Below are 23,143 nucleotides of genomic sequence, written 5' to 3' on the forward strand. Positions count from 1 at the left end.
CTACTATTTTCTCCCCTTGGCTGCTGCCTGGACCTGACTTTGTCTGCAGATACCCAGGCCATCCCACCCTCAACTACAGACAGGCCTCTCCGTTCTTGCCTTGCTCCCCCAGAGGAGCGATTCACACTGTTCAGCCCCCCAAGTGATGCTCTGCCTTTACACCTGTGCCCACAGTCATTTTAACACATGGCCACTGCTACCCAGGGAGCAGCCTCAGAATAGCAGAACCTTATAGGTCATCCTTTATGTTATTAAAGCAATCTAAAGATTTTATTTATTTATTTGAGAGAGAGAGTGTGAGTGGGTGGGGGGTGGTGGCAGAGGGAGAGAGAATCTCAAGCAGACTCCATGATGAGGAGGGAGCCCAACCTGGGGCTCAGTCTCACAACCCTGAGATCATGATCTGAGCCGAAACCAAGAGTAGAACACTTCACAGACTGAGCTACCCAGGTGCCCCATTATTATTTTTTTTTTAATTTTTATTTATTTATGATAGAGAGAGAGGCAGAGAGACAGGCAGAGGGAGAAGCAGGCTCCATGCACCGAGAGCCCGACGTGGGATTCGATCCTGGGTCTCCAGGATCGTGCCCTGGGCCAAAGGCAGGCGCCAAACCGCTGCGCCACCCAGGGATCCCCCAGGTGCCCCATTATTAAAGCAATTTAAGTGAAGCTTAGTTTTTCAGCCTACTGAGAATTATCAAGTATCATACTTTTCTTTTTAAATTACCTCTATAATTTTCTTTTTAAATTACTCTTATAAAACTAGGTGAAAGTTAAATGAAAAACATGTGTTGCACTTTGGTATTTTTCTTCTTACTAAGCCTATAAACCTGTTGGTGTAAAGATAACCAGGAAGGATTGTCCTATGTCTTTTCATTTTGCCTTCAGCTGCTGGATTTAAATTGCTTTGTCCATAAAGATCATTTCGTTTTCCTGAATCTCCTGGGGTAGGAGAGCCTGAGGGTCATGGTGAGCATGGGCAAAATTCTGTTGGAAAGTTTCTGTGAACGTAACTTCTCTTAGGTATTGATGCTAAAAAGGCGTAGTTTCAGATGTGTCCATGTTGTGACTGTGCTCTTGGATGGTAACTCTCCTCATTATTGGGGTATTTTCTGTTCTGGTGACCTAGGATCACTGACCCTCTACCCCCACAAAAAGTTTACTTTTTCTCTTGTTGGTTGTATCAGGTGCCAGCATTTTGAACATGAATATTTGACAGAAGACTCAAATATAGGAATTCTTCATACTAAAGAAACAAGCAAGCAATGTAACATTGATTGTCTATTGTAGATTACTTGTATAAGGGTATAATGTTGGGTTTTATACAATCTATAAACATGTAGGATTTTAGATTTGGAAAGAACTCTTGATCCTCCATTTTACAGATGAAGATTCTGAGAACCAGAGAAGTTTTGGCTTGTTCAAGGTCCCACAGAGTCAGCTGGAAAAGGAGCAAGTACCAGAAGCCCTATTTGCCTGCCAGCATGTATATACCAGCAGCTCCCAAGGCTGCTCTTCCACTCCCCATGATGCCGCTCTTGTACTGGTGGTCTCCCACTGCTCCCCAGCACCTACCCACCCTCCTGGAGGTAAAGGATAGACCCATTTGGCAGGACATATCATGCCCATGCTCATCTTCACACCTTCTCACTGCTTTCTGATCATGCCCCTTCTTCCACAACCTGCCCATCCATTTATTATTTTATTTTTATTTCTTTTTTAAGTAGACTCCACACCCAACATGGGGCCTGAACCCATGGCCCTGAAATTAAGAGTCATGTGCTGTACTGACTGAGCCAGCCAGGTGTCCCTTACCCATCAGTTTTAAAAGTTGAGCAGGTGTCCTGTTTCCCACACTGGTCTCAGCCTCCTCAGAACACCTGAAGTTCATTCCGCAAGTGTGTTTTAGCTCCTTTGACAGGGTCTCTTTCCAGATTGTGGTATTAATTTCCATTTTGTAGGGTCACGATGTGTGGTGTCCAGTAAAGGGGCCTTTAGTGAATAGGGAGAGAGGTAATGTACTAGATGTCACAGGGGCAGCTTGGTGTCTTCTGTTTTGCTCCCCAGCTTTTCAGCTGTCTTCTCCCCAGCTGGTTGCTAAGCTCCAGAAGGGCAGGAAGCATAGCTTCCATGTCTCTCACCATAGCCCTTAACAGAGTTCTTGGTTGGTGGTAGGTTGCAGCATTGATACTTAATTTCCCTGCCCTCTGAATCCTGGTTTCAGTTTAAAATATGTTTCCTTTATCCTGAAGCCCCAGAATATGGCCATGTCTTCATGGCTCCCTAAGTACTCTGCCGTTTGGGGAATAAAGAAGCCAACAGGTGATAGCAATTCATTTAGAGATTTCCCTTTCCACCCTTGGAGACTTTGCTGCTGCTTTGCAGTGGCAGGATACTATGAGTCCTGGTGGGAGAAGCAAGCCAAATAATTGTTAGGATTGCTGGGAAAATAGCAATGGAAGCAATAATCCTCCTGGGTTGGCTTTTTATAGCTAGAAAACAGTGGTGAAATTTTTGTTCCAAGATCCTCAAAATCATCAGGCTGCTGCATTCTATCCTGTTGGACTTCCGAAGTAATGTTGGTGACATCTATTGTGCGGGTATTCCAAGTGTTGAAATATAGAATGGCTGGTAGAAATGAGCCAGTTAAGAGGGAGGAAACGATTACTCAGATGTTGTGAAGTCAGATAGATTGCATGGCATTTATAGTACCGGTTTGTAGTTTGCTCATAAAAGAGAATGCCTAACTGGGATTTATCTGGTGAAAATTAAACCATCAAACCTGCTCAAGTGAAAAACCGTGGCCATCTGCCAAGTAAAAGCATAATCACCATTTGGAAGTGAGCTTCATCTGTGCTCCAGTGTGCACATGACAGCCTCTCCTGTGGAGAAAAGGCTTTCTGACTTCTGGTTTCCTTGCTGTTTCCACAGAGCCTGAGCCCTCGTGAAGCCGGCAATGACAAGTCTGGATGGTCGCCATGCCGAGAAAACCATTGACATGCCAAAACCATCAGCCCCCAGAGTGCACGTGCAGAGGTCCGTGTCCCGAGACACTATCGCCATTCACTTCTCGGCATCCGGGGAGGAGGAGGAGGAAGAGGAGGAGGAGTTCAGGGAGTACCTCGAGGAGGGGCTGGACGACCAAAGCATTGTAACGGGGCTCGAAGCCAAGGAAGACCTTTATCTTGAATCCCAGGGTGGCCATGACTCCACTGGCCTTGCCGCCCAGCCCATCCTGGCAGATGGACTGTCCGTGTCCCCTGCCATTTTGCCCGTCTCCGAGAACACTGTAAAGCTGTTGGAGTCCCCTCCTCCAGCAGTGCAAGTATTAAGTACAGTGCCATTGGCTCTTTCCCCAGGGTCGTCTTCGTCAGGGCCCTTAGCTAGCTCTCCCAGCGTGTCATCTCTTTCGGAGCAGAAGACCAGTTCTTCCTCCCCGTTGTCCTCTCCTTCCAAGTCTCCAATCCTTTCATCCAGTGCCTCATCCTCCACGCTTTCCAGTGCAAAACCCTTCATGAGCCTTGTGAAGTCCCTGTCGACCGAGGTGGAGCCAAAAGAATCCCCACACCCCTCGCGGCACAGGCACTTGATGAAGACATTAGTTAAGTCTCTGTCCACAGACACCTCCAGGCAGGAGTCAGATACCGTGTCCTACAAACCACCCGACTCCAAGCTCAATTTACACCTGTTCAAGCAGTTCACACAGCCGCGAAACACAGGGGGAGACTCCAAAACTGCACCTTCTTCCCCACTCACTTCTCCCTCTGACACACGCTCCTTTTTTAAAGTGCCCGAAATGGAGGCTAAAATTGAGGACACGAAGCGCCGCCTTTCAGAAGTCATATGTGAGCCCCTTCAGCTCCTCAGTAAAATCATCGGGGAAGAGAGTGGCAGCCACAGGCCCAAAGCCTTATCTTCAAGTGCTTCAGAACTCTCCAATCTGTCCAGCCTGAACGGCCACTTGGAAAGCAATAACAACTACAGCATCAAGGAGGAGGAGTGTGATTCCGAGGGGGACGGCTCCGGGAGTGACCCCAGTGTCCCCGGAAGTGACCACCCCAGGTCCTCGGATGAGCCCTTCTCGAGAGGCGGAGCCTAAAGCATCCCAGGGAAGCGGTCTGAAGGACTTAGGCCTGAAGACCAGCTCTCTTGTGCTCGAGAAATGCTCCTTGTCTGCCTTAGTGAGCAAAGAAGATGAAGAGTTTTGCGAACTGTACACCGAGGACTTTGATTTGGAAGCGGAGGTGGAGAGTACAGTTGATAAGCTCCCGGATGTCCCTCTCAAGCCGGAGGTGCTGGCAGATGATGGTCTGACCCTTGACAGTGAGGACGAGGCCCACTTGGCCGTGCAGCACCCAGAATTACCAGTGAAGACACTGGGCTTCTTTATAATGTGTGTCTATGGGTACCTCATCCTCCCTCTACCCCACTATGTGAGTGGACTCTTTCTGGGAATTGGTCTTGGATTCATGACTGCGGTTTGCATGATTTGGTTTTTTACACCACCAAGTGCTCATAAATATCACAGATTTCATAAAAACCTACAACACCGGAACACAAGATCTCTGGAGATCAAAGAACCAGAAATACTAAAGGTAAGTCTCTGCAGCAGCTGGCGTGCACACGTGCTCTCTCCCATCCAGCCTGATTTTAAATCCAACTTCATTATTTTAGTTGATTGTTGTGGGTTTTCACACAGCACTGTTTTTAAGGCTTTTAGATCTCCCTGTTTTTGGGATGCCCGAGAGACTTCTCTGGTAAATCTCATCCTAGTTCAGGTTTTACCAATCCATCAAGTAGTTTTTCAAGGATCTCCGCGATGCTAGAGAGTAGCATTTACATCCAGTTTGTATTTCAGTCTTTAAACTTTCCAGGGGGGATCCCTGGGTGGCGCAGCGGTTTGGCGCCTGCCTTTGGCCCAGGGCGCGATCCTGGAGACCCGGGATCGAATCCCACATCGGGCTCCCGGGGCATGGAGCCTGCTTCTCCCTCTGCCTGTGTCTCTGCGCCTCTCTCTCTCTGTGACTATCATAAATAAATAAAAATTAAAAAAAAAAAAAAAAAAAAAAAAACATTTAAACTTTCCAGGGATTTGTTACTTGCTGAGGATTTGTTATAGCTAAGACTGTTAGGATTGCCTATTCCTGAGACCCTGGAGAAGGGTTCAGCACTCCTGGAATGCCAGAGAAGGAAAGGAGAAAGAGAAGGCAAATTGATGTCAGTGGCTGGTCACGGCTGGCACTGCTCTTTCCTATGTGTGCAGTGAGATGTGGGCTGGAGAAAGAGACCTCACTTTCCGGTGCATGACAGTTTCAGGTTGGGCCTCTCAAGGGGTGTCAGGTTGATCCATCCTGGTGCAGGAAGAAAATATTAGAACTTCCGTTCATATTTACTTTTGCATATTTAAAAAGCTTCTGGGTTTTGTGTATGTGTCTCAAAATATACACAATATATAGTTGTAGCTTATATAGTTTGTAAGTCATAGGCACACATACACGTTTTATATATATATATATATATGGGTTTTTTTTAAAGATTTTATTTATTAATGAGAGACACAGAGAGAGAGAAAGGCAGAGACCCAACACAGGTAGAGGGAGAAGCAGGCTCCATACAAGGAGCCCAATGTGGGACTCGATCCTGGTACTCTGGGATCACACCCTGAGCTGAAGGCAGATGCTCAATCACCGAGCCATCCAGGTGTCCCTATATATGTTTTTTTAATTGTGGTAAGATTCAAATAACATACAGTTTACCATCTTAGCCATTTTAAAGAGTACAGTTTAGTGGCATTAAGTACATTTGCGTTGCTGTGCACTTTATCACCACCACCCACCCCTGTAACTCTTATCATCTTGTACCACAGAAGCTCTATACCTATTGAACAGTAACTCCTCATTTCTTCCTTCCTCCTAGACCCTGGCAACCATAGTTCACTCATCTTTGATTTTGAATACTCTTTGAGTATGTCATAAAGTGGAATCAGACAGCATTTGTCTTTTTCTGTGACTAGCTTATTTTATTTAGTATAATCAGAATTAGTCAGAACTTCCTTTTCTTTTAAGGCCAAATAATACTCCATTGTGTATATATGGTACATTTTCCTTATCTATTCATCCATCAGTGGACACTTGGGTTGCTTCCATGTTATAGTTACGCTGAATAATGCTGCTGTGAACATGGGTGTATATAGATAGCTCTTTGAGATCTTGTTTTCATTTCTTTTGAGTATATACCCAAAAGTAGGACTGCTGGATCAGATAGTAATTCTGTTTTTATTTTTCTGAGGAACTGTTGTACTGTTATCCACAGTGGCTATACCATTTTAGCTGTCCTACCGAGAGAGCACAAGAGTTCTAATTTCCCCATATCCTTGCCAATGCTTGTTTTTTGGTGTGTTTGTTTATTTCTTTGTTTTTTGGTAGTTTTTTAGTAGTTCAAAGATGGTTTCATTTTTATTATGAAAATATGTATGGTTGTTTTGATCGCATCACTGAAGCAGTAAAGGCATCCCTGGGATGCTGAACACCTATAGTGAAAAAGGTGTTTGGTACATTCTCTCATTTAATTCTCATCCCAACCCTTTTTAATTAGGGAGTGCTCATGAGGAATGGAGGCACAGAAAGTTAGGTTTCTTGCTCCTGACTAATAGCCTGTGAGTGGTCGGGCCAAGCAGTACTAATTATTCTTTTAAAGAGGAAGATGTTTTGCCCTAACTTTCCTTAAATGCAGTCATGGACTGACAAATTATCTTATGCTGTTTTATGAATATTCTTTCTGATTGATGTTTGAACAATACTGATTGTTTTGGTAATTCTTTTTCCTTCTTAGCCTTAGCTTGTTTGGTATGGCTTCATTACTCTTGAGGAAAAGTTATATTTTAGCCTGAGTTCTTTTGTTGGGTATACAGGGCTGTTTTTTAGAAACCTGGCTAAATACTTTATTTTTAAAAAGGGACACTACTACAGATTAGAAGGGTAGGTTGTATATTGTAAGCCAAAGACTTCAAATGTAAATGTTTTTTGGGCCAATTAATTTTACTGAGTTGGAGATCATACTCTTGGGAACCATTTTATTTATTTATTTATTTATTTATTTATTTATTTATTTATTTATTTTTAAAGATTTTATTTATTTATTCATGATAGTCACAGAGAGAGAGAGAGAGAGAGAGAGAGAGGCAGAGACACAGGCAGAGGGAGAAGCTGGCTCCATGCACCAGGAGCCCGACGTGGGATTCGATCCCGGGCCTCCAGGATCGCGCCCTGGGCCAAAGGCAGGCGCCAAACCGCTGCGCCACCCAGGGATCCCACCATTTTAAAAATATGACAACTTTAAAGTATTTAGCAGTGTTGACATTAAATTTAGGACTCAAATGCTGTAGTGAGAAAAGGAAAGTATGCTGGAGTCTAACTTCGAGCATCTGTTTTGTTATATTTTCTCATTGGACATTGTGCTTTACTTTCTATATGAGGTAGGATAACACTAGCTATTTTAACAAATTAGAAGTTTGTATCTTGCCTGCGAAACAGTTCAGTATGGCTATTCCTGGTGGGTGGGTGGCCATCCGCACGTGTTGATTCAGAGGCCCAAGTTCCTTCCAGCTTCTGGCCCAGCAAACTTTCTCAGAAATCCAGATAGTAAATGTTTTAGGCTTGTGGGTCATGAGTTTCTGTTGCAGTCACTCAACTTTTTATTGTAGCAGGAAAGCAGCCACAGACAATGTATAAATAAATGAGTGTGGCCTTGTTCCAATAAAACTTTGTAGAAATAGGCCTCAGGCTCAGTTTGTTGACCCCTGCCCTAGGGTGTTAGAGTTCTTTCATTCAGCTGGCAGAAGGAGAAGGAGAAAGCAGAAGAAGACATACCTTCTGATGATGCCTGGACCTGAAAGTGACACACGTGATTTCTACTCACATTCCGCTGTTAGCTAGTCACATGGTCCTCCAAAATGTCCGGGGTTCTGGGACTTGGATGAACAGCTTCTTCCCTGCAACAGCTAGAGGAAGAAAATGCCCAAAGTTTGAAAGCACAGCTAGCCTTCTCTGCCTCACTTTCATAGTACTTATAAGAGCCCTAGTTATATGCGTGTTTATTGTTCATCTCTTCCAGTAACCATAGGTTTCATGAATGCACAGGCCATGTCCATTGTATCATTGTGTCCTTAGCACCTGGCACATATTGGGCACATGATAAATAATTATTGGATGAATAGGTGGGTAGATGGATGGATGGTGAATGAGTGAATGAATGAATGAATGAATGAGGCTTTATTAGGAAATGTAACTGGTGAGGCAATATTGACCCTGTCATCTCCTAATGAAGTTGCTTTTTATAAGAAATCCCTGTTACTTAAGGAAAAAATGTAGTCAGGTTGAAAGGGGTGGTCTTTTAAGAAGACAAAAAATAATTACTAGAAAATAAGGTTATGAAGAGTTTTTTCTTTTCCTACTGCAGTGAAAAGGCCAAGATGGTCCATCTTTGACAGGATCTGGAAATTGGTGTTTACTGTTTAGAAATCATCTGGCAGCAAGTCTGCTTTTCTCTTACCTGCACTCATACAGTGGGGGCCTCCTGAATTCAAGGGAAAATGACTGCTGGCATCTGCCGAGTCGAGTATTAGAGAAATGGAAATGGTGGCAGGTTCTAGATTTCTGCTGTCTAGATTTATGGCTTTAAAAGAGATGTAGATTGTCCCGACTCTGCCTTCTGTGTACAATTAAAAAGGGGACAAACTGGGGGAAAAAATAAAATAAAAGAGATGTAGGAGATTGGCCTTGGTTTCTTTATGAAACAGATCTGTGAACCTGTTCTAGGATTGAAAAAGCCACTTTTTGAAAATAGCTTGGTTTAGGGAATTAGCGGTTTTGAATTATTTTCTGTGGATCTGGTACTATTCCATTGGCTTTTATAGAGGATGTAATGGTGCAATTATTGAGGGAAGGTATGGAAACTTTTAAAAAAAAATTCACAGACATAGGCTATAAAACCTGCCTGTGATAAAGATCTCTAGTATAGAGGCACAGCCCATTGACAGTGATCCTACGCACTTCATGCCCTAAGCAGACTCTTATCTGGGAACCCCATGAACCAGACAGGCCGGAGAGTTAGTGCTCCAGGACTATTTTAGGAGACTGTGTGTTTTTAAACTTCTGAGGCATGTAAGTTCTCATTGATGGGTCCAGGACTGAGAGTCGGAGTCCTAAATTGGCTCCATAAACAATTCAGAAAGCACTGCAGTTTTTCTTCAATGAGACTTCACATGAAGATGAAAGGAAGGAGAAAAGTAAAGCTCTTTTGTACTTTATCCAGGTGATTTTACCATTCCATCTAGTGTGGACATTTGTATTTTAAAATGACCCTGCTACAAGGGCGCCTGGGTGGCTCAGTCAGTGGAGTGTCTGCTTTTGGCTCAGGTCACGATCCCAAGGCCCTGGGATTGAGCCCCAGCATTGAGTACCCTGCTCAGTGGGAGTTTGCTTCTCCCTCTCCCTCTGACCTCCCCCTGCTCATGTTCTTGCTCCCTCTCTCTTTCTCTCTCAAATGAATTTTTAAAAATCTTTAAAAGAATGACCCTGCTGCTGTGGTGAGTATGTAGGATGGAGAGCCACAAAGATTGGTTAGTGGCCAAGGAGTAGCTGTTCTCAAAGACTGGTATGTAGCTGATTTGGCCTCATGACCCTCCACTATCTCTCACTCAACCCTGCCAGTCAGCAGCTCTCTCCACTGGCACAGAAGCAGTCAAAACCTCCATGAGGCCAAATAGTTGTCACAGAGCCCACAGAACGACTCTTAGAGCCTCCTCCAAGGCCTGCTTGTTCTTAATGTTCATACATTAATCTTCATACTTGATGAATTCATACATTCATGCTGATGCTGAGAAGCAGCAAATAGGAGAAAGGTGGCTAGACAGCCACCAAGTGACAAGTGGAATGCGTGAAAGCCAGTGGGTGAGACCAAAATGTTAGGAGACGCTAATGTGCCTGAAAGCTTGGCAGCCTGGGTTTGTTAGCTCAAGGCAGAGCCAGCCGTGTGTGTGCTGCAGAGTCCCAGGGCTTCATTTTGAGCAGCAGCTCCTGTGTGGTAACCTTCTGGGAGGTTTACTTTGGGTGACTAGCTAGATACTGTGAGTTGGGAACCCTGGGAAAGAGTAGGTTTGGGAATGGGGAGAGTGAGCCATTTAGCGTTAACATTGCATTTGGGATATTTGTTTTTCCTGAGCATTCTTAAGCAAATTGGTTGCTACTTCTCGAAGAATGTACTTGTCACTTGACCAGGAGTGTACTTAATTAATTCAGTGCTATTCCTGCTCACTGATGCTTCTACATGTCTGTAATGATAAGTTTCCTGAAGATTTCATAAGGTTCTTGGATTTATGTTTGCCTATATGACTCATACAGTTTTGAATTATATTCACAGGTAAATTCTTTATCTCAGACTTTCAGACCACTTGCAGAACACAACAGTAGAATGTTGGTTTCTGGAATGATGATCTGTCTCTTTTTAAAAGATATGACCCAAAAGGCCGACTAAAATTATGTTTCCACCATTGCAAGACTAACAGAAATGAATTTTGGAGAACCTTTTTTCCTTGGGTTATATCACATTTAGATTTTTAGTAAGAGGGATAGATTTTTTAAATAATTGCATTCTCTAAATATAGGCTTTGGTTTTGATATGTAAAAATAATTTTGTTGGGAGAACATTATTTTTTTAAAAACATTTCTTTCTATATTATACTGAACTGAAAATATCCTGCTCCCGTAATGGGTCACTTGATTTTTTTTTTCTTAAGATTTTATTTATTTATTCATGAGAGACACACAGAGAGAGGCAAAGACATAGGTGGAGGGAGAAGGAGGCTCCCTTTAGGGAGCCTGATGTGGGACTCCATCCTGGACCCCAGGATCACTCCCTGAGCTGAAAGGCAGATGCTCAACCACTGAGCCACCAGGCATCCTGTCACTTGAATTTTATGGATGGCTTTTATAAACATGGCTATTTCCCAGCATCCCTTGTCATTTGAGAAGTATCAGCTGCAGGCAGCCCTCACAAGCAGGTACCCGTGTTTTAAAATTGGTTGGAGAGCTAACTCTGTAGAAAATGCTTCCTGAATTACATAGGAACAATGTGGCTAAGGAGGTCAGGTGACTACAGAACAATTTTTTTCTTGAACTTTCATTTTCTAACTTTTTATTGTAGAAAATGTCTAGCATACACAGAAGTAGAGAGAATAGTATAATGAAACTCCATGTACCCAACACCCAGCCTCATCTTAACAATTATCAACATTTTGCCAATTTCTCACTCAACTTATCAGCTTATAACATGACTAAGCAGTAATTCCAGTTCACTTATATATGACTAAGTTTATAGCATCATTTCCTTGAGAAAATGTATTTTGAATTCTGGCTAGGTATTTCAGGACTATGCTTTTTAGTTTTGTTGTAGGTTTTATGTATGGGGTGGGGAGAGAGACTGTGGGTACAGTGGGCCTGAAAGTTCTCAATAATATTTTTTGGAAGAGTAGGGTATTAACCATGGAAAAAAATCAATGCTAGATATCTTTTCACTCTAAAATTTATTTTAACGTATAAAAAAGGTACTAAGTTCATTGAAGACTATTCTTATTATATAATAGTTAGCCTGTGGCAGAGAGGGACAGAGGCGGAGAGAATCTTCTTTTTTTTTTTTTTTTTTATTTGGAAGCAGTGTGCATGTGCGAGGTGGGGGTAGAGAGTAGAGGGTGAGGAGGGAATATAGGAAAAGCTGACTCCACACCCAGCACAGAGTCAATGCAGGGCTCAATCTCACGACCCTGAGATCATGACCTGAGCTAAAATCGAGTCACAACACAACTGACTAAGCCACCCAGCCACCCCAAAAATTAGCTAAACTTTAAGAGGATATTTGTATCCCCAAAGACAAGGAAAGGAGGTTCCTGAGGTTCCTGAGGCTGCTATTGTAAACTGTTTCATTCTTTTGTTTCATTTCTTTCTTTCTTTCTTTCTTTTTTTAAGATTTTGTTTATCATGAGAGACACAGAGAGAGGGGCAGAGACATAGGCAGAGGGAGAAGCAGGCTCCACACAGGGAGCCTGATGTGGGACTTGATCCTGGGATTCTGGGATCATGCCCTGAACCTAAGGCAAACCCTCAAGCAGGCATCCCTCTTTTGCTTCTTTTCAATGGTCTCCAAGATGAGTTGCTGAAGACACTATCCACGAAGAAAGTATTAAAGTCTCTATTTGTATATATTGTTATTCTTTCCATCTAAGAAAGTAAATAAGCATTGCTAATATTTAACATACAGATAATTTCTAAGTATTTCAGCAAAGGTCAATATATGATTATCAGTAAGACTATTTGAAATATGGGGGATCCCTGGGTGGCTCAGCGGTTTGGCACCTGCCTTTGGCCCAGGGCGCGATCCTGGAGTCCTGGGATCGAGTCCTGCGTTGGGCTCCTGGCATGGAGCCTGCTTCTCTCTCTCTCTCTCTCTCTCTCTCTCTCTCTCATAAATAAAATATTTTTTTAAAAAGACTATTTGAAATACAGATTTATATCCATTATCATTAATGATGAGCTTTACCCTAAGTATATATTATTATGCATTGAGGTGTCGGCTGAACAGAGTACAAAGCTATCAGGAAGGAAAAACTAAAAATTACCAAAAGGCTAATTATTTCATTTTTTCTCTTAATTCCTATTTTTTACCCTTCATAAAAGCTGTAATATGATAGAATATATATATATATAACTTATAAGTAAATGGACATATTGTGGATATATACTTAAACTTTTTTAGCTGATAAGGAGGTATGATCTAAAAAGTTTAGAGGCTACTAAATTATTGGCTTGCTAATCTATTGTTTTATAATTTCAAAACTTGTTAATATGATTTAATGGTTATCATGTATTAACATAAATAAGACCTTGGTTATTTTGGTTCATCTGAGATCGTGTTATTTTTCTTTCAAATTTGAATGTCCAGAGGTGCCTGGGTGGCTCAGTCAGTTAAGTGTTCAACTCTCTTTTTTTTTTTTTTTTTTTTAAAAGATTCATGAGAGACAGGCAGAGACTTAGAGGGAGAAGTAGGCTCCTTGCAGGAAGCCTGATGTGGGACTTGATCCCTGGACCAGGGATCATGCCTTAAGTTGAAGGCAGATGCTCAACGGCTGAGCCACCCAGGCGTCCCTAAGTGTCCAACTCTTGATATCAGCTCAAGTCATGATCTCAGAGTCGTGAGATTGAAATCCCATTGGGCTCTGCAGTGGGTGTGTAGTCTGCTGAAGATTCTCTCTCTCTCCCTCTGCCCCCCTCCCCAATTTTTTTTTTTTTTTAATGTTCATTTTCTTACTTCTCCTACTATTTACCAGTATGTTTTAAAAAGTGTTCTTTGGGGCACCCTGGGTGGCTCAGCGGTTTAGTGCCACCTTCAGCCCAGGGCATGATCCTGGAGACCCAGGATCGAGTCCCACCTCAGGCTCCTTGCATGGTGCCTGCTTCTCCCTCTACCTGTGTCTCTGCCTCTCTCCTTCTCTGTGTCTCTCATGAATAAATAAAAACTTTTTAAAAAGTGTTCTTTGGTCTTCTGAATTGGGTAGATGCTACCCTGGAGGATAGGAAAAGCTGAGATCAAGGCCATTTTGCCAGGCAGAGTCTGTGCCTTTAGCTCTGATTCCATTGCTTCTAGTGATGTGGCTGTGAAGTAGGCAGTTGGAGGATGTGGATGGTATTGATGCTGGTGCTTCTCTCCCCTGATGGGCTTTTTTCTCTTCTTGATGAGGTCTTTTAGTAGTGTTTATTTTGAATGTTGATTATTTGCTTGAGGCAATAATTCATAGCATGAAGTCTATATGTCTGTAGGTTTTTTTTTTTTTTTTTGTCTTTTACAGGTAAAATCAAATTTGTGTCTAAAGTTCTGTAAATTTAAGGAGACTGTTCCTGCCATATTCTCTAAGTCCATGATCTGTGAGATCATGTTTTGACTGATGACTCCAGTTCTAAACCATTAACACATCAAAAAGAGTTGAAACCTGCAAAGAGAAAACCTTGCTTGTGTTTTAGTTTTGGGGACGACAGAAAAGTAATGACTTTTTTATCTTCCTCAGAGATGATTTCCAGCAGCAGGGGCCCCAAGCCCTGGCTCCATCCTTCTGTTTAGGATTTGCTCCTTCCCTGATAGGCTAGATGAAGGAATGATGCAGGGGAGCTGAGTGACAGGCAGCCTCAAATACCAGCACAGCCATATGATGGCGGAATGTCAGCCTACAAGACACTGAAGATAGATAGGGAAAGCCCCATAGCTTCCCCAGGCCAAAGGGCTGGCACTTTGTTCTGGTCCGCACAGCATCAAGCTGACCAAGAGAGCGTTGGTCTTGACCTACTGGTTGGCCCTGTAACTGAAAGTAGACACAGTAGTAGTTCTTGCAGACTTTATTATTTTGCAAAAGGTTAATTGCAGCTTTTAATCTTTCCAAGCATTAAATGAGTCCATTTATAGATTGTGGTTTGTATTTTCAGAGAGATATGACTTCTAAATCCAGTGGAGAATTGAAGAGAAACCCCTGACCTTTTACAGAGGGGATCACAGGACCAGTCTGTGGGCCAGACAGCTGCAGCCCGGCTGACTGTGGTCATTGTCCCCCCAGTGTGTGCACTGTCTCCATTTTAACATTTCCAGCCTCAGAAAGAAACAAGGCTTGTCTGAGCTGCTTTAGTGTGGGTTGAGAGCATCTCTGAGTTTTTTAATTGAGCTGTTGAAATGGAATGAGTTGCTAACTCTATACTATAACTCTTTATCCCCACTACCATGTCCCATAACAAAATAAAATTAGAGAAATATCTTACCTACTGAGAAATTGAGGGTTAAGAGTTATTGAACAGCTGAGCAGTAGACAGCTGGGCACTATATGGTGAACCAAGTGAAGGCCTTGAAGTTGCTGCACTGCTCTCAAGATTTGATCTTTGACTGCTTAGCTCTGGAAATTCTACTTGCAGCTTAATCTGGGGCGGTGGTCAAGCCACAGGGGAGAAATTGGCTGATTGATGGTATCAAAAGGCAATTGGGAGATCACTTTCTGCAAGGACAGACTTGTGTGGTTTGGGAACAGAAGCGGGAGAATCATACCTGGCCACCTCTTGGCCCAAGCCTCCAATGGCCATCAGCATCCTGGTTGCCTGATTGACATGGGGCAAGTAGCAGCCCCTGTGAGTCTCTCCAGGTTTCCTCTCAAAGCTTGTGATGTTCTGGAAGGAGCCCTGCATGAGGATCAGGAAACCTGAGCACCAGTCATCACACCTGCCTCTCTCTGCTACAGAGGAGTAGTAGCTAATTCAGTTTTTGTCCTGAAAAGCTTTAACATCTTTTAAGATTCTTCCTGAGGTTTCCTTTTCTCTTGTTCTGTGCTATTTTGTGCAATTATAACTTGGTTTTTCTCCTTGGGAGCAGTGGTCAAGCCTTCTACTTCAAAGTAACCTCTGCCACTCTCTGTGCTTCTTTCTACTTAGCAGCTAGAATACTACTGCAGGCTGTGAAGGGGACACCAGCTTGTCCAACTCACTTGTACAGATTTCATGTAATCCCCATAGGCGCTGTCCAAATTAGGCTACAGTCATGTATTGAGTCAACGAACATTTGTTATAACTCCAATGGTCTTGCAGTGTTTGTACTTAAGTAGACCAGGCAGTTAACAGATACAGTGATAGGAGGAAGGTAATAGAAAACAGAGCCTCAGTGATCAGAGAGGCTCCCTAGAAGAAATGTCACTTTTGCCACGACCTAGGGGATGACTAGCCAGACAGAAAGTGGGCCATGCCATGGAGAGGAGGTAGGAGACTGGGCTCAAAGTCAGGTAGACTTGGCTTAAGTACTAGCTTTGCCACTCTCTGGGCCACTTTTTTTTTTTTTTTTTTTTAACCATTCTTTAGGCAAATCGCTCAACCTCTCTTAGAAAATCTTAGGTAATTGGCTGAGGTAGCTAATGTACCTGAAATGCCTGGATCATACTAGGAGCTCAAATGTCAACTATTATTACAATTATTCTTAAATATCCTATGAGTAAGATTTCTTCCTTTTAGTATGCATGCAAATTATACCTCAATAAAGTACCATCAGCATGGAGAAATTCATAATGGCCAGAGAAGAGGGTGATGTGGGGATGGGGGAGGCATGGAACTGGGGAGTAAGCCATGTTAGACCATCTCACTGGCATGAAGACTGAGAGTCTAGGGATAAGCATCATCCAGCCTGGCAGTTAGAAAGTGGTGAAGCCAGGATTGGAATGCAGGTGTGTCAGATGCAGCAGTTCTGCTAATATTTGTGGGTAGGTTGCAGTGCATGTGTTTTGACCAGCAGTCTGTCATGTAATCAAGTATTCAGGCCTCACTGAATCAAGGTCACGCCTCACTGAAGCTAACAAATGATTGTCTACAATAGACGTGCAATTGAAATCCTGATTCATGGGTTTTATTTATTTGTTTGTTGGCAGCTGTGGGCTCTAGCCTCTGATAGCTCCTGAACCTGAAGAAAAGAAAATGGTAGCACAGGAAGCAGGAAGATAAAAGGAAGGAAAAGTCACAGGGCCCTTTGTATTGGAATGCAGCCACTGGTGGTTCTGAAAGGAGTGGGTGGGGAAGAGGAGGCTCAAGCCAGCCCTGAACCAGAAGGGAACTTGGAGCTCCCATGACCTTTCCCAAGGGAAGGCATCTCCTAGAATGTTTCCCTAGGCCTACCCTCGCCTCTCACTGCTGTGAGAGGTGGGTCAGGTGTGGGGTTTTGTTCCTAAACTGTGTAGGACTTGAAACTCTTTTCTCCTCCACATGCCTCTATATATCCAGTGGTTCTAATATTGCTGCAATTTGGCAAGTGGTAGAGAGTGACCTGTCAGAGCAGTCAGCGAAGGACAATCACATATCATCTTGGAACTGTGGCCATGTTGGGGGTCTTGGGTTGTAGCCCAACAAGAATTCTGGAGGGCTGGCTCTTGGCTTGGGTAGGAGCTCAGGCTGCTAGGTCGAGAGCAAATCCTTGAAGCACTGTGGAAATGGTTATTCTTGTTAACCAGATAAAGGAAGTTTACCAGGAATAGTAATGGGGCAGCAGTTCGTTAGACTAGTACTGAGCAATGGCTCTTCACCAGTGATCCTGTAAACAGGTGAGCTGAAGCATGCTTATGTCCTAATACATGTGCCTGTGTGTCCTGTTGTCTTTTCTTTTCTTTTTTTTTTTTTCTGTTGTCTTTTCTACTAAAAAAAACAGAGGAATAAGCAAAAACTTAATGTAAGTTTGTTCACAAATTGAGTATCTTTTAATGATCTTATAGAACTGTAAGGGTTTTCAAAAACTTTAGCCTTTTACTTAGATTACTTCTATACTTTTTAAGATTGCATGTTAGTTTTTTTTTAAAGTTTATTATTTTTAGTAATTTCTACACCCAACATGGGACTTGAACTCATGACCTTGAGATCAGGAGTCATGTGCTCTTCTGACTGAGCCAGCCAGATGCCCTGCCCTGCGTGTTAGCTTTTTAGAGTGGTTTTGAATTTCTAAGATTGGATGTTTCATCTGGAGATTACTTAGATTATCTTCTCTCATGTAATTTGGTAAAGCAGAGTGTAGAACACAGCATAAAACTGCATGTGTTGGAGGTTTGAGCAAGAAGGGCACCTGGCTGGCTCAGTCAGTACAGCATATGACTCTTGATCTTGGGGTCATGAGTTCAGGCCCCATGTTGGGCATAGAGATTGCTTAAAATAAAATAAAATTTAGAATCCTGGAAGTACAGTAAGAGAAGAGAGGAGGATGTTGATCGATCTGCTTGAGCCTGGTGTCTAGGCTCAAAAGCCAGAACCTATGTATTGGATGTGTACTAATATAAGTAGCTGCTAGCCACATGGTGCTGTTGAGCACTTGCAGTGCAGGTGGTTCAAACTGAGATGTGCTCTATGTGTGATATATGTGCTGGATTTTGAAGGCTTAGTACAAAACAAAGAATGTAAAATATAATTAGAAATTGTTAATGTTATATGTTGAAATGATAATATTTGGGTATACGGACCACTGAACCAACTCCCTGTGCAGTCGGGAATATTCTTGTATAACTTTGGATTCCCCTAAAACTTAACTACAAATAACCTGTTGTTGATCAGGAAGCCTTACCAATAACAAATAGTCAACATATATTTTATACAGTATGTGTATTGTATACCATATTCTTAAAATAAGCTGGAGAAAAAAATATTAAGAAAATCATGAAGAGAAAGTACATTTACATTAATATACTGTATTCATTAAAAAAATCTGCACGTAAGTGGACCTGCACAATTCAACCCATGTTCAAGGGTCAACTGTATTGAGTTAAATACATTGTTAAAATTAATTTCACTTTTTTTCTTTTTTATTACTACTAGACAATTTAAAATTAGATATTTTCATGATGCATATTTATGGTTTATATTATATTTCCAACAGATAGTGCTTCCCGGGACAACTCTACATTTTCTGACTTACTAGGAAAAATAAAATGAAAGCAATTGGAGAGAAACAACCTTTTTTTCCCCAAAATGTCTCTTAATTTTTTTTTTTCAAAATGTCTCTTATTCATAAATCATTTAACCTGTGCAATCTCAGAAGTTTCAAAACAGCTCACACTACTTACTCTATTTCTCAGAAACTGTCCTGTTATTTGAGAATAACTTCATAATATGCTTTTTTTTTTTTTCTTTCAGCCTTTTCTAATCTGGTGATATCTAGATGATAACTTATAATGTTGGGTATTTTAGCCAAAATTCCAGTATCATGTTAGTTCTATTGGCTTTTTAGTTCTATAATTTTACATAGCTAGAAACAAATGAAAAATCTTATATGGAGATATTGTAGAAACTTTTGACATATCAAATTATTATTATAACTGAATAATCAGTTAAAAAAAGGTTTAACATCTCAGCTAAGATATAATATGGACCCCACAGAGGGTGTCACCTCAAATAGCCTGTGTTCTAGGTAGGAAATGTACACTCAGAGTGAAATAATTCAAGAAGAGCATTCCCAAGTGAGGACTGCATGGCTAAATGGCTCATAAATGACACGATAAAATGAAAAATAAATGAAATCTCATTGTCATTCCCTGGGACTAAGAAATGTTTAAGCACCAGTCCTTCCATCCCTTCCTCCACAGATTCTTCTTGGATTTAGTAGTTCTGCAAGTAAATACAGCCTGGCCTTTGAGCATGGCTCTGAAGCAGTCCAGAAAAATCAGATCTGCTTCATGTTCTTTATAGAAAGTCTATATTTTTATAGTGTACATGGAACATTCACCTGATACACCATATTATAGTGAATGTTTGAATTTAACGAACTTCAAAAACTTAGTGAATAAAAAATAAAGTTTAAAAGAACGGAAATTTTATAAAGCATGTTTTCTGACCATCATGAAATTAAACTAAAAACCAATAACAAAGATATCTGGAAAATTCTCAAATATTTGGAAATTAAACAGCATACTTCTAATTACCCTGTTGGTCCAAAGATAGCCACAGGGGAAAGTAGAAAATATTTTAATGAAATGAAATTAAAAATATAACATATCAAAATTTACAGCTGACACAGTGCTTAGAGGGAAATTAATAGCATTAAGTGCTCATTTTAGAAGTACTAATTACTGATATTAGGTAATATTACTAGACTCTACAGACTTAAAAGCATAATAGGGAAATATTACAAACATTATGCCCAGAAGTTGAACAACTTATATGAAATAGACAAATTCCTTATAAGACACAAACTACAAAAGCTCACTCGAGAAGAAATAGTGTAATTTCCAGTAGAAACTTAAATGAATTCATAGTTTATTATTTATTTATTTATATTTTTATGTTATTTAAATTCAATTGAATTCATAGTTTAAAACCTTTCTATAAAGAAAACTCCAGGCTGAGATAGCTTCCTTGGCAAATTTGCCAAACCTTTAAGGAAGAAATATTTTATACAAATTTCCAGAAAATAGGAGAAGGGACACTTCTCAACTTATTATATGAGGCTAATTAATATTGAAAGATATTGCAAGAAAACTATAGATCAATTTCCCTTATGAGCTTAGAGGGACAAGTGAACAAAATATTATTAGCAAGCCAAATTCAGCAATGTATGAAAAGGATAATTATAGTACTGTGCTGGTAAACTGGCTCTCTGGGTTAAGGGGAAGCCCTCTTTGTACTGTTCACTGATTTCCATGGTATAGAAAATCCCACAAAAAAATGAAAAACTCCCACCACGGCCAGTTGTAAGCTACCACTGTGAGGTCCCCAAGCACAGAGTCAGGAAGAGATGTGTAGAATTAGCTCTTGTGAGCTGGGATAATCCAACTTCAGCACATTGTGACCAATACATAATTTTACTAAGAATGTAAGACTGTTTCAACATTCAAAAATCAATGAATGTACTAAGTAAAAAGGCAAAAAAACTATGAACCAAAAGATGTGCTTGGTTCTATACTTAGCCAAATAAACCTACCCAAACTGATACCCTGGCAGTACAGTCCACTCCAGGTCCCACTGTGCTCTGTGTCGCTTGTCCCCTGTTCATTTCATTGCTCTGATCATTGTAACACCTAGATTACACCCTCTTCCTGTGGCCACTGCTTGCTCATTCAACATTTTTAATGAATGCAGTGATGCACTGGGAGGAAGGAGAGATATTCCTAACTCATGCAAAAAAAAACCCCCCCAAAAAAACAAAAAATAAAAACCCCCATAAAACTGTGCTAAGATATATAAAATTATATAATTAGCTCATAAATTTCACACACACCCCACGAAAAAGTACTTTTGTCTGTTTTTACTTAACATTCAGAATACTCTTGGTGATGACCTTTTTCTTCTTCTTTTTTTTAAGATTTTGTTTATTTGAGAGAGAGTGGAGAAAGAGCACGAGCTGGGAGGGGCAAAGGAAGAGGGAGAAGCAGGCTCTCTGCTGAGTAGGGAACCCAATGCAGGGCTCGATTCCAGGACTCTGGGATCAGGATCTGAGCCAAAGGCAGATGCTTAACTGACTGAGCCATCCAGGCACCTGGTGATGACCTTTTAACGGTTACTCCAGGAGGGTTGTAAAAATGAAGACCTAATTCTCTATTGATTTGGGAGCATGCTTGGGTCAAAAATCCTGTCCTTTAAAAAATTTTTGAATCAACTCCTAACACATTACTTGGGATATAGACTCAGTGCATGTTTTGATGAATGGATAAATAAATAAAAAAGAATTCTAAGGATTCCTCATTTGCGGAGGCTTCAGGTCGGGACTTCAGTGTGAGGCTCAAGTACACATTGTGGAAATGGCCATTCTTTGAAAAGAAGGACGTTCTCAGTTGCATTGTGATTTTTAGTACCTCTCTGGTTCAAAAACATGTATAAAATGAGGGGAGTATAGGGGTGCTGAGGTTGCTCAGTTGGTTAAGCATTCCTACTCTTGATTTCAGCTCAGGTCATGATCTCAGGGTCTGAGATTGAGCCCTGCATTGGTCTCCTCATTCAGTGGGGAGTCTGCTTGAGATTCTCTCTCCCTCTTCTTCTGCTCCCTTCCCCCATGTGCACATGCATACTTTCTCTCTAAATCGTAAAAAAAAAAAAAAAAAAAAAAAAAAAAGAGGGGTATGGAAGGGAATCAATTAAAATTCCCAAGAGAACTTCTTTTAAAAAGATCTGGGCCACTATATCATCTGAAAAGGGACTGTGGGGCAGGTAGAGTATTAGATGATAAATATTGAGTATTGTTATGAGAATAGCTTTAGCATAATTTTATGGTGTGTTGTCCTGTACATATTAATATATGTGCTCCTTTTGAAGATCAATGTATAAGTACATTTGTGTTGATTGAGGGGGACCTGGGGCATAATATAACTCATTTAAGTTACTATATATCTTTTGATTTTGACATACTATTGATCATATATCTATAATACTTAATGCCTAATACCATCTGCCTTACTGTGTGATTTCAGTGAGTTAGTAATGGAGTGGTAGTTCTCTCAGTCCTGGAATGGTAGCGTGAATGAATATGATCTGTAAAATTCCAAAGATGTTTTGCAGGTGAGCTGAGAAGAGGATGAGTTTGGCAAATTGAAGAAGGCCAGACGGGGTGGGATTATTCACACCTAGAGGTCAGGCTGAAAGACTTTCTCTATTTACATGAATAACACGTTTGAAAAAACAAAAAAACAAACAAACAAAAAAAACCACGTTTGAGTTTCCTGATTTGCTTGTTATCTTTTAAAAAGGAAAGAAAGTTTGCATGGTTCAGTTGGTTAAGTGTCTGCCTTTGGCTCAGGTCATGATCCCAGGGTCCTAGGATCAAGCCCCATGTCAGGCTCCTTGTTCAGCAGGGAGCTTGTTTATTCCTCTCCCTCTGCAACTTTCCCTGCTTGTGCTCACTCTCTCTCTGTCATATAAATAAATAAAAATCTTTTAAAAATAATTAATAAAAAAGAAAGGAACCTTTTATTTAGAGAAATGGACATTATCATTATCCCTCCAAATTCAGATTTTTAGTTATCAAAAACCTAGCAGATTACACCTCAACACTGATTATCATTCTTCAAGCTTCACATTTGTCTTAGCAACCTCTAGTTACCAATGCCTTGATACTTGCGTCACAGATTTGGTTTCAGTGTCCCGAATACTTTCATTTTTGTATCGAATAAGATTTGTGTTTATTCTAATTTCACTAATGGAAGTTTTTCTCCATCAGGGATGGATGAATGAGATTTACAACTATGATCCAGAAACCTACCATGCAACTTTGACACATTCAGTCTTTGTTCGACTTGAGGGTGGGACCTTAAGACTTTCAAAGCCCAATAAAAATATATCTAGGAGGGCAAGCTACAATGAAACAAAGCCAGAGGTTACCTACATCAGCCAGAAAATCTACGACCTTTCAGACAGCAAGGTAAGCCTGCTAATTTGAGAAATTTAAATGAAAGAAAAGCATTTGGAATCTTGGTTGTTCTACTGCATTTTTCCCCTCAAAAAGGTGTATGTGTATTGTGTAATATGTATATATGTGTGTGCACGCGTGTGTTTAAAGTATTATTATAATTTAGGGCAGTACCCTTCATGCAAATCCCCCAAGCATCTTTTTAAATGCA

General features: G+C 41.1%; 1 protein-coding gene across 1 annotated transcript in view; it reads left to right on the forward strand.

The window, feature by feature from the left end:
• TEX2 (testis expressed 2) overlaps positions 1-23,143 on the forward strand; it is a 101,546-nt gene that overhangs the window by 40,515 nt on the left and 37,888 nt on the right. The window contains 3 exon segments of the mRNA XM_038546863.1: positions 2,932-4,075; positions 4,077-4,595; positions 22,744-22,944. Of these exon segments, the coding sequence (XP_038402791.1) occupies positions 2,957-4,075; positions 4,077-4,595; positions 22,744-22,944 (1,839 nt within the window). The 5' untranslated portion in view covers positions 2,932-2,956.

Source organism: Canis lupus, chromosome 9, assembly GCF_011100685.1.
Source record: "Canis lupus familiaris isolate Mischka breed German Shepherd chromosome 9, alternate assembly UU_Cfam_GSD_1.0, whole genome shotgun sequence".
NCBI classification, from domain to species: domain Eukaryota; kingdom Metazoa; phylum Chordata; class Mammalia; order Carnivora; family Canidae; genus Canis; species Canis lupus.